General features: G+C 31.7%; 1 protein-coding gene across 6 annotated transcripts in view; it reads right to left on the bottom strand.

Annotated features, from left to right (window-relative positions):
- Positions 1–2,301: 2,301 nt before the first annotated feature.
- cher (filamin A protein cher) overlaps positions 2,302–13,103 on the bottom strand; it is an 82,722-nt gene continuing 71,920 nt past the window's right edge. For all 6 annotated transcript variants that reach the window (XM_090115840.1, XM_090115839.1, XM_090115838.1 and 3 more), the window contains 7 exons: positions 7,548–7,703; positions 6,160–6,229; positions 5,415–5,533; positions 4,792–4,888; positions 4,254–4,318; positions 3,155–3,296; positions 2,302–2,603 (listed from right to left, as the gene is read on the bottom strand). In XM_090115840.1, the coding sequence (XP_089971966.1) occupies positions 2,419–2,603; positions 3,155–3,296; positions 4,254–4,318; positions 4,792–4,888; positions 5,415–5,533; positions 6,160–6,229; positions 7,548–7,703 (834 nt within the window). In that variant the 3' untranslated portion in view covers positions 2,302–2,418. The remainder of the gene's footprint in view (positions 2,604–3,154; positions 3,297–4,253; positions 4,319–4,791; positions 4,889–5,414; positions 5,534–6,159; positions 6,230–7,547; positions 7,704–13,103) is intronic.

Genomic DNA, 13,103 nt, shown 5'->3' with positions numbered 1-13,103 from the left:
ATTGATTTTTTTTAGTTAAGTGTAAACTTATTATAATGATTAAATTACATATTTTTGTAAGTAATTTCGTTTTATGATTATTTCGCTTTGTCTAGCGTTCCCGTTTAAGATTTTAGAAAGTGGACGAAATCTTTTGTTACTTAAAATCAAATAAAAATTAATTACAATTATGCCAAGAAACTGTACTTTTATTTACACCCCAACCTTCACGTTTAGCCCTTTTTTATATAATAGGTAGCTTTAATTGAAATACCTATGTAAGTTCTTTTTTTTCGATTTAAAAATTACAAGAGGAGTAATAATTATAGTCTGTAGCTATACTTTTATTCAAACGTAAATTTAAATGTATAACATTACAATTCAAAAGCACTTCTGCAAGAAATCTAGATACATATATATCTATTAATTAATATTTGAAAATAATTTTGAAAAATGAAATAATTTTTGAAACTAATTTCGTTTCTATTTTATTAGAAATATAATCACAAACTTTATTATTACACAATAACCTATAGTAATGTGTTACACAAATACACGAATACAGATATAGATCATAAAATCGATACCTAGGAATCCTGCAGAAGCAATTTTCACTAAATGAATTTCAATCTTAAAAGTTTACTTAGATACATAGATTACTGAATTATATGTTTTACTGGTTGCCCCGTCAAGCAGTTTTCAGTTTCACTTTTAGACCTACATACATAAAAAGTTTCATTAAAATCGGTCCAGTCGCTTCACAGGAGTTTAAGTATGACTCGAAATTTATAGATCTAGCTGCTAATCCCTATTTAGCCTGGTCTTGAATTTTTTTGGAGTTATCATCTTTTTACAATTACCAACACAAAATTAACAAACGATAAATATTCAAAATCGGTTCAGGCCTTCTTGAGAATTGACTTAATAGGAAGAAGTTACAAGAAAGAACCTGTTCAATGCTTAAAAATAATAATAGAATTCCCATCCATTTCTTGTCAGCAAATTATTTATAATCTCATAGGTTACTGATTTCTGGCGTATTTTTTTTCCTTCGACACGATGATAGCAGCTCTACACAAAGAAGAGGTTTCTATTCTATCGTAAGTACTAGGAGCAAGTAAGTATATAATAAGAAAAAGGGTAAAAATAAAAGAAAAATTGAACTTTATCTATTTATTTAGTTAACAGTCGCAAATAATACATATACTTAAAGTAGGTATTTACAATATATGGGGTCATTCTACCTACGTAGGTAAAACTCATACAGCACAAACCATTCAAATTAGAAAGCAAATTACAATACACTTAGATTAAATAAGATACAATAGCTTAGAAATAAGGCCATTAACAGATACAGATTTTATGGGGTCGAGTTAGTAGAATTAAAACGGAAAAAGAAAATCACGTCTGAAATGGCCTTAAAGCAAAAACTGTGCTCGAATCCAAGAATATTTTTCGGAATCACTTTTTTTAAGAAAAAGTTGTAGAAAAATGTATAAAGAAACAAATTCGTGCAGAGTTTTTGTAAAGATATCGCATCTTACACCTTACGTATAGAGGAATATTTTTATTTTATATGTATTGTCATTTAGTCGCCCTAATACTAAACGAAAATCATATAAATAATGATGATAATAAAAAAAGTAAAAAAGTTGATAATAAATTTAAATTGAAAAGCGAATAAACTGATAAGTATGGCACTTCCAAAATCCTAATTAATAAAGAGCTTTAAGATGACTAGAATATCCGTAAAGGATATTATATTTGTTTGACTAGCAGTCACTTGACTTGTAAAACAACAAACATATTATGTAGATTTACTTCCTTTTGTGCAAGTAAAATTTAAATATAGTGCAATTAAATGCACTATATTAGTAACAAGAAAAATAAAACGCTCAGCAATTTGTCGTTACTATATGTTAATTCTATGCGTAATTCTGCAGCTTGATTTTAAACTATTATTATTTATACACATGGTTCTTTTAATTCAATCAAATCGTTAAAAAAATGAACTTTAACAATTTAAGATTAAGTAAGTTCTAAAATACAATCTTCAGGCACTTAAAGACTAATTTCGTTTATTCAAAATTTTTAATAATAGAATTTAATAATCTTTAAAAAAAACTAAAGAAATGAGAAATACAAGTAACAATTCCGAAACAGTAGACAATCATTCTTCTACAAATCAATATAATATATCTGGCAATGAACAAAATGATTTTAAATTTTTTACTTTATATAAAAATGAAACAAAACCATCATTACAAATTCCGAAACATTTATCATCAAAAATAGTAAATAATCTAATAGAATAAAACAATTTTTGAAACACCAGACGAACTAAATACGAAATTACAAAAACATGGCTGAAAAAAAAACATTACAAATTAACCTAACAAAATCGAAGTAAATCTACATCTACATTTTGATCTAGATGATCTAGACCTCGACCTTATAAGGCGATCCGGGGATATGTTCCTCCCCCCACTTGACGATCACAATGTACTCCCCCCTGTCGCGCACTACGTACCAACACTCGTAGTTGTTTTTACCTTTGTGTTTCAGTTGGACCTCGTCACAGGGACCTTTGGGTCCGTAGATACCGACGTAGAGGATGTTGTTACCTGGGGAATAAGAAAAATTGATAAAGTTTTCGTAATAAACAAATTATATTAGTGATATGAAATAAGGCATGAATTTAAAGTACTGTAATACAGATTGGAATCAAATTAAAAACATTTATAAATATAAATTTATAAAGAATAGAATGCCATTAAACCAAAAATATCAAATTCAACATTTATAAAGCAAGGCTTTTTTTCATTGTTTAAACGCTAAAATAATCACGAAAGTCTGGTTCGAATTGAACAACAGACAAAAGCTGACTAACTTTGTGTTGGCTACTACATTTTATCGAGAAAGACTAGGCTATAGATACATATGACTTATAAGAACAAACTATGAATGAAAATTGTTACAAAAAAATAAGAAAATATTCCTATTTAGAGTAGTGATATAATTATTACGATTTCCATGAAAAAATTTGCAAAAATGGGGAACTCTTTTGAGAGCATACAAAGTTATCATGAGAACTGAGTCAATCTCCTAGGAACCAAGTGGACTTATAACAAAAAAAAATTGGGAAAATTATGGAAAACAAGTTTTCAATATTTACCCGCATCCCCAGCATGTACAGTGAACTGGTTGTGTTTGTTCAGATACGCCTTCTTCAGGCCCATGCCCTTGCTCGTGACCTTCGTGGCGTCCGACTTGAAGTGGGGAAGTACTGGCCCTTGCTTCTGCGCAGCTTTTGATACCTTATACATTTTAACATTAATAAATAAATAAATAATAAATAAAATGTATGCGTGTACACACGTAAGAAGTGAAACTTCTTTATGACCTTAAAAATGTCACGAGTATGGCGTAACGCAAAAATGTCACGCGTACGGCGTAACTCAAAAATGTTACACTAAATTTTTATCTAACCCCGATAAAGAAGTTTCACTTCAATAAATAAATACTTCAGGACAATTTTCACACACGGCACAATCTGATCCCATACTAAGGTTTCGCTTGTGTTATGAAAACCATATTACTGATAAACATACATATATATAATTTTTAAATTAATACTTATATAGATAATTAACACTTAGACACAGAGCAAACATCTATGTTCATCACACAAATATTTGCCCCGGGTGGGAATCGAACCCACGACCTCTGGCTTGGAAGGCAGGGCCACTACCAACCAAGCCAACCGGTCAGTCGAAATACTAAGGCGCGGGACATATTATATACAAGCGGCGCCGGTGTGCATCGGGTGCGCTATTGGCATTTTGTATGCAATAATTTTGGAAAGGCGGCGCAACCTTGGCACAACCGTGGCGTGCCGTCTCGACACCTGTCCAAAATTCTTTCATACAAAATGTATAAGAAGCACGTGGTGCAAAACAGATTCAAGAGGTGCGCTTATGGCACGCCCGCGCCCGCGCCGCTTGTGTTTGACCCGCGCCTAAAACTAGTTGTTCAGCACTACTCTTATCAGTTATGGGTATGAAAAATAGATATTGGCCGACTCACAAATCTAACCAACGCACAATATTTCATGAAAATCGGTCCAGCCCTTTCGGAGGAGAATACTAACATTGTGACACAAGAATTTTATGTGTATGTAGATATAAACTGTTAGAATATTTATAGGTATATTATAAATGTTAAAATAAATTGTATTAATTAATAATTGTAAATACGGTGAATTAAATAAGTACCTTTTGTACTGTTTCCACTGTCACTGAGCTGGTTTCTTGCGCTCCGATTTCTGCTAAGTTCTCTCCTGTAAGGAATTTTTTGGTTTAGAGACCAAATAAATGGTGAATGTAAAAGGAAGAAGTTTATTCATTACTAGCTTACCGTCTGCGGTTTTGCCCGCGTTTTCAAAGAAAAACCCACATAATTCCCGTTCCCGTGGGATTTCCTGGATAAAACCTAGTCTATGTTGCTCAGAGAAGATGCAGCTTTCTAATGGTGAAAGAATTTTTGAAATCGGTCCAGTAGTTTATGCGTGAAAACCATACATACATACGTATACATACATAATTACAAACCTTACAAAATAATATTATTATAGATTATAGATATTATAGATAAATAAGTATAAGTATAGATTGAGTTATGAAGATATCAATAAATAAATAAACGTTTATCGTCTGAATCATTAATCTTTCAATTTGAAAATTTTAATACGTAAGTAGCATTTATTTGTTTTTTTTTTATTTTCTTTTGGATACATTATACAAATCTACAAACCTGCAGCCTCAATCTTGAAGGGTGAGCCGACAATGTGGTGACCGTTGTACTTAATGCTCATGTAGTAGAAACCGGGGGCCAGAGGCGTGTATCGCACCTGAAAATATAATTAGAATCAATGGAAATATTTAAATCTGACTGATTTTATAAAGAATTTTTAGAGACAAAATTGTGTAGTAGCACACCTAATTTCAATTACAGGAATAATTTGAAAGAAAATTTTAAGTAGATAATAGCGAACTAGAACTACAATTCTAAATGAATTCTAATTAGTTTCAATTTCCAATAATAATGTGAATGTTACACGCCTCATAAGCGGAGCGTGGAAGTAGTGACTCTACTCTCGCCTTATAGTTTACATTGTTTTGAAAATTTTCTAATTAATATATTTTATATAATTAAGAATGACTAAGAATAATGAGTTAATGCGACGAAGAACTTTCTTACCAGGTTATCTTAATTCCTTGTGAAAATCAGCAGAGAGAAAAATAAAATAAAATATTAAAACTACTTTCTCACGACAAATTCAATAAGGATGTTTTAAAAAACATCATGCGAACATCTAAAAAATATTACTATTAAATCTCAATTAAAACCCAAATAAACCCGATTTAAACCCTCACCTTATACCCCTCCTCCACCTCAGTACAGTCCATGGCCACACGTGAGGGGCCGTCCATTGTCACCGCCAGGATTCCCGCTCCGGCGTTACATGTGTCGATTATTAGGTCCGTTTTGGCGCCTAAATAAAAGATTTTTTTTTAAATTCGTATTATAAATTAATTGTTTTTAAACGAACAGAAAAAAACACCAAGAACTGAGTTTGCATGGTATTTGGTACAGGTAAAGTTTTTTAATCTAAGTATACCAATCTTTATAATCTTCTATAGTAAACGGTATTTCAAAATTGCTTCAATGTTGATAAGGAACAACAGTTTTCAATGAAACAGATGACATGAGTCATAATATAATATAATTATTTTCTTATAAAATATCTATTATTTAAGAGTAATTGAAAAAGATATGTCATAACTGAATAGATACCTAATATGTACCTACACATATATTTTAGACAATATGTTCAATATTATGTATTTTTATAAAACTTTATATGTTTGATGTGTTGTTACTTAAATAAATAACAAGCTATTTATTATATAAATTTTTAAAGAATAGAATAAATTCGATCGCTCTGGCGGGTCACGAGTGGCTGAATTTGTCAGGCATCCGCCCCGGAATGGCGCGAAAGGATGTGGGTTCGAGTCCCGCTCAGTGATCGAATTTTTTCTATTCTTTAAAAATTTATATTTATAAAGCATTTGAATGCCATAAAACAAAAAAAAAAATTCAAGCTATTTATTATCTCACCTGTCTTAACAGTTCCCAGACCAGCTCCATGCGCGTGCACAGCAGCTGGATCAGCGTCATCCTTACCGACCTGGGAAACAATCATTAAGAATTAACACCATTTTCTTCACGTGGAAATTTCCAAAAATATGTACTTGACCGCCTCATTGGTACAGTGGTTGACGCGTGAGCGGAGAACCGAGGGGTCCTGGGTTCGATTCCCGGTGGAGACGACGAAAAAAATGTCTCGGTCTGGCAGGACACAGAAGGCTGGCCTACTTGTCCCTAAAGATAATCGATCAGTGAAACATACATGTATGGATAATGCTGCCCCTTACCCCACTTGGGGACACGGGACTTCACTTACAAGTGAACTTATAATATGTACACTTGGATAGCGAATGCTTAAAAGCTCAAAAAGTTCTGCATTGATTAAGTGCCAATTTGGACACAATATTGCGAAATAAGGCGTTATAGTTATTGCTGGGTACAGCAAGTTATTTATGAATAGAATACCTCAATTATCAATCATTTACTTTACTTTCTTACAGCTATACTAAAAGAAAAAAGAGTTTTATAACTATATTTTAACAATAGTTTTAAAGTTTGCATAATGCCAACGCGTTTGCATTTAATAAAATAGACGAAAAGATTTACGTACTTTTACTTTGACCTAATTTTCTTTTTGCATAAAGACGTCACTAATAATAATTAATATGCAACTGACGTTTATGGCGTATTTAAAATATAACTGACCTTTTGAAATCCTTATTCAGTGTGCCTAATTAATGTCTAGCAAGTCTAATTAGGTTTCTATTTAATTAATGTCGGTAGGAATAGCAGATGGATTAATTGGAATAAAATGTTTGATAATATACTTGAATATTAATATAACTGTAACTTGGTTTAAATAAAATGTATGAATTTTCGCGTAGTTTAATAGATGTAACGCCATCTAGCGGCGATTGTTTTGAAGCACAATGTAGGGATATGACAAAGCTGATAGTTTTTGTTAAAATTGATTAGGTATTTCGAGTATAATATTCTAATTAGAAAAAAATGTAATCCCTTTAAGCATACCAATTGGCGAATTTCATACAAAATTCCACACTTGAATTAAGCCGAAATTATTCTTTAAAAATCGATGTTCGCATTTCTCGAATTCACAACTTCTGAACATATTGTAAACCGCACATTTTGACCAATATCAATAATTATCAAGTGATCAAACTGTCCATAACAACAAAATCCTATTTTTTGTATAAAACACTCATAGAAGACAAAGTCAATTATTATATCAAACATAGAGTTTTCCTTCACCATTTTTTTTTGTTTGTGTGTTGTAGATTTTTTTGTTGTTTGTTGTAAGTTGTGTTGTAGTTGTTTATACGCCAATGGTCGATACAAACCTTGATCCTCAGCGGAGACGCGGGTATATGCACTCCGTTGAACTTAACATTGATGTTGTGGACGCCATTCTCTCGTGGCATGAACCTGATGGAGTACTGGTCTCCATCTATGTTCTGGATGAAGCAGTCGTCTGTCTTGCCTGTTGGGGATACCACCTGGGAAATGGTAAAACTATGTTAAAGTATCTATATATAGGTAATACGTAATATCTATACTAATATTATAAAGCTGAAGAGTTTGTTTGTTTGAACGCGCTAATCTCAGGCATTACTGGTGCAATTTGAAAAATTATTTCGGTGTTAGATAGCCCATTTTTCGAGGACAGATATAGGCTACATATCATCACGCTAAGACCAACAGGAGCGGAGCAATGCGAGTAAAACCGCGGAGCATAGTTAGTACGTAATATTATGTACAATAAAGGCACAGTATAACAATATTATCTATATTATTCTGTGATAAAGGTGTATCTAGGAGTCTAATTAGATAAATAAATGCTTGAGTTTGATTTTGGAATGGGAGAAAGTATTAGAAAAAACTTAGTGATCGATTTACATAGTGAATGGATTCAATGTTTCTATATTTCTTATCCATAAAATATTATATGATTTGATCACATAATTCTATTGCTAATATTAGGTATACAATATACATACATACAGGGAATCGAATGAAGTTTTATATTTAAAGATGCAATTGAAACATATATATGTTTATGGATACAAAACGATTGTGTTAAAATTCTCTATTCCCCAATTTTCCATAGCCCTTTGGGATATCTTTTTCATTCATTCAGAAGATTTAATAAACAATGTTTAAATAACATAGCAATTAGAGACAGGTAAATTAACTACACTTAATTATTAAATGCGTTACAGTCGCCTTGAGAACGACCTTAAATTTGAGTATAATATAGTTAAGATGGCTTCTACTAATTATTATTATAATTAATTACAATGATACGTATAAATAGAGGTCAAATTTAATGAAAATTCTTGTATTCGCTTTTGGGTTGGAATTAAAAATAAACGTGGATTTCGACACGAAATTATATTAATAGTTATTATAAAATATAAGTCTGCAGTCTAAACATGAAAATGTGTTCATCTTTGATTTAAGGAAATAAAATATATATTTTTTTTAATTCAATTACTTAAGTCTCAATTTAAATTCAGCAAATATTTGATGATTTGTGTGACAGTGTCTCTCTACAGGGATGCTAATGTTTTAAATGTTAGAGGACTTTATATTTTACATGCAATCATCTCAATGCACAAAAAACTCTTAAAATCTAATTTTTACACAAATAACTCGAAACGGCTATTAAGAGCACCAACCCCATTGACCAAATGTTTCTTTTCCAAACGTTTTCAAAATTTTATGTTCCCATTCTTGTATAACAAATTCAGTAAACTTGTTAACTTCCGGCAATTCACATTACTCAATATTAAATCTAAATTGATAAGCATTCTAGTGTCCAAAGACTATAAGCAGACAGAACAGATCCTAAGAATACTTTAACTGTACAATTGTATAAATAAGCATATAACTTTTATTATTATTACTATTACTTTAAGTGACCGTACCGTACTATGTTCAAAGTTGCATTGTATTATACCGTATACGTGTTGGACCCTACGTGAACCTCCATTTTTATTGTATAAATCGTTTTATGGCCCCGCGAGACAGGCTGTGCCTAGTGCGGGGTCCGCTGTCATAATCTGTATATATTTTAATAACCTTCTTTTGGCAAATAAATATTATTTTATTTTTTATTTATTTTTTTATTTAAGAAAATCTAATCAATCACACCATGAAAATGATAGTTTCTAAAATAATTAAAATCTAACACATCATTTCAGACTAAATAAATGGATTTCGAAGTTGAAAATAAAAGAAATCACAAATTAAAAAAAGAAACACTTCTTTCACACTAGATAAAAGGCAATAAATCCTACAGCCTTGCCCTATCCGTCCAAGATTCGTATCCCACATAAACAACACTGACCAAGTGTTGCCATATTAATTTTAATACCGCATCTCATGAAAATGTGAGTAACGGCCGTCACGTGGTCATGTTTTATTGCCTTTTTTTGGGGTTCCGTACGCAAGGGATAAATAGAAACCCTATTACTGAGACTTCGCTTGTCTTTATGTTCTTCCGTCTATCACCTTTTTTGAACCGTGATAGATAGAGATAGAAATATTCAGAGATAATATATATATTTATATTGCTGCTCTATCAACAAATAATAAAAATCGAAGCAACGGTCGGCGCGGTCATATATTGGACATTTGGCAGTTTATATTATTTGTACGGAACCTTTACTTTCGCGAGTCCGAGTCGCACTTGACCGATTTCTTTTTACAAATACCCGCATCGGCAACTGGCCAGAAGTGGACTGATGGGGAAATAACTAGGGAATATCGCCTTTGGAATATTAAAGAATTGAGTTTTCGTATAGACGAGATTTTTTTGTTCTTTGGTTTTATTCGCGTGGGTTATAGGTATATATTTATGTTATATATTTTGTCTTTTTCTTAACAAATTAAAGGTCATCAATTGGTTTCATCGTATTGATTTTTAATCTTTTAAATAATTTAGTTATTCAATATACGAGATAACTTTAAAATGTAGAGGTTGTATACGTAGTATATTATTATTAGTCTGTGGTAGAGGTAACAATACAAATGTGTAGTGTGTGTGTAGTTATAATAACATGATCCATCATCAATAATATTGTCGGTTTTAAAACAGAATAATTTGATGAATAATTTTAAATTTGAATAAAACTCAACTCTACTAAAATTAAATAATTTTTGGCACACTGGTATTAATATTGTGATATTTGAAATGTTGCCAAAGAGATTATTATTTACAAATTGCATGAATTTATATTAATACACGACATTAACTTTTGCATGCATTTGTATCTTATTGAATAAAACCTACTATTCTACTAACAGATGCTCCTTGGATGCATGTATGTTACTCGATCACGCCAGAACGGTTAAATGGATTTTGATAATATCTGATCCTTATAAATTAGTAACAAGTACATCTAAACTTCTTACAATTAAGTAGGTAAAGGTAAAGTCTTATACTATCGAACAATTTCTTCTCACAATGATTATTGTATAAATGTTCTTTGAATGGCACAATCTTTGAGGGCACAATAGTCTGTCTATGCGCAGAATTCAATTTTTCAATTTTATACAATACCACTATTCAAGGGTCTATAAATACGGGAGAATCTGTAATTCGGATCGTATTCGTGTGTGTGTTTATATGTTTAATTATAATAAAAAACATAGAAATCAAATAAATTGAAAAATGTCTCTACATTTTATCAAGAACCATTAACGCCTGCAACAGTGACAAAATTGCCTTATGTTGATCTATGTCTACCTACTTATATTGAAATTCATGAAAACTCATGCCATGTTTTGTCGCGTAAATTCATTTTTTTTCAAATTAAACGTATACGTAAAAAAATACTTTTACAGCGAAATAAATTATGCTAAGAACGTCAAGCTAAACAGAATATTACTATAAAAAAATAACCATAAAAACCATATTTATATGTTATTTTTATCTCTGCGTAAAGATAAGGAAAAATATCATATTCACACAATAAATCACTGACCCCATTGTGCAATGGCAGTTGTCCATCGGGCATTGGTCTGGGGTTCGATTCATATTTAATATTTGGGGTAAACCTTTGTGAATTAAGGCAATTCGATAGATTGATTGATGGCGTGATGGTATGGAAAATAATTTATTGGTGTGAATTTTAAATCGACTTTCGTGTAAGTATTTGCATTTAAATAACTATAATTAAGTAGGTAAGTACCAATTTTTCTTATAGTTTTTATTAATGCCTACTTTTAACTTAAAGATAAATATAGTACTTACTTCCCGGGGCTAGCATCATCCATATATATGCCTATCCATTTCACTACATAGTATAAAACAAAGTCGCTTTTTCTGTCCCTATGTATGCTTAAATCTTTAAAACTACGCAACGGATTTTGATGCGGTTTTTTGTAATAGATAGAGTGATTCAATAGGAAGGTTTGGTATATAATTTATTAGGTTTTAGACAAAGTGGGCGAAGCCGCGGGCGGAAAGCTAGTAAATAATATATGTACTACTCAAAAGAACGTTCACCAAGTTTTCAAGCAACCATTAGGTATTACGTATTATATTAAGGGTTAAAAATCGAATTATTTATAATGGTCCTGGAGCCAGCAGCAGATTTTATGACCAAGTTCCTCTCAAGCGGTAATTAGTAAAATGCATCAAAGTATAGTATTATGAAGCCTCGTGAACGTCAGCTGGAGCTCGGTTGGGGGGAAGAGCGGTTGTAGCCTCCCATATCAGCTGACGGTTTTTCCACCAAGATACAGCCAGCTGACATATATATTTATCCACAGTTACATATAAGCTATCATCAGGTAAATTTTTGTTTGAGAGGAAATAACGGAAAATAAATTTTTCTTTAAATTTAACTTTCATGTTCGAGACACCAGCTGACGTATAATACACCATGCTGTAACCAGCTGACTATTTTTTTTCGTTGAGATATTGGGTTAGCTACAATTTGACAAATTTTTAGCTGAGAGGAAATGAATGAATGAATGTATTTTTTTTCCTATGTGCGTGGGAGGCTACAACCGCTCACCCCCCCAACCGAGCGCCAGCTGACGTTCACGAGGCTTTATAATACTATACTCTCATGCGTCTGACGAATTATCTCTTGAGAGGAAATAATGAACCAAATTTGCACCTGGCTCCCTAACCATAAAAGTTATCAATAATAATTTACATAAAACAATTTGAAAAGTCATGTTCTTGTTGGATTAATAACATTTTCAATTTCAGCCAATGTTAAAAATATATTGTCATTTAGAAATACATCAATTAGAGCAGGCTCCAAGGAGATGTTCGTTTGCATAAATAGCGGACCTAAATCTGACTTCTGATATATATTGTATAGATCCCAGACATCCTATAAACAGATGTTGCCAACCAGTTTTGTGGTCCCCTTCCCCGCACCCCGGTAATTAAATATGGCATACAAAGAAAAAAATAAACATTTCCAAAACATGCCGCGTGGGGTATCAAATGAAAGAGCTTATTGAGTAGATCACAAATATATAGCATACTATAACATTTCTTACACTTTCTCTAAGATTTTTTAGAAAATTTACGAAAATGGTCCATTTTTGAGTTAACTTTAAACCACTATAGATTGAAAACTCATGAATATATTTTTTAAATTATTATTTTAAATAATTAACAATAGTCCATTGTTTACGATTCAATAGTTCGTACAGTGAAATAGTTGCATGGGGGAGTGGGGGGAGCATTCAAAGATGGCGAGTATATTTTCAAGTTTAGAAGAGGCTGATGAAGTTAAGAGGCTGATTCAAGAATGTTCTGCCATATTTTTCATTCTGTCAAACACAACGACAGTGCAGAGATAATTATTCTAAGCCCTGACACCGATATTTTTGTATTAGGCCTTTATTTCTGGCATAAACTTGAAAAT

Source organism: Colias eurytheme, chromosome 24 (genome assembly GCF_061535395.1).
Source record: "Colias eurytheme isolate Ceu_HAF_F1 chromosome 24, ilColEury1 Martin Lab GWU primary, whole genome shotgun sequence".
Taxonomy (NCBI): Eukaryota; Metazoa; Arthropoda; class Insecta; order Lepidoptera; family Pieridae; genus Colias; species Colias eurytheme.
This window is presented reverse-complemented; position numbering and strand designations above follow the sequence as displayed.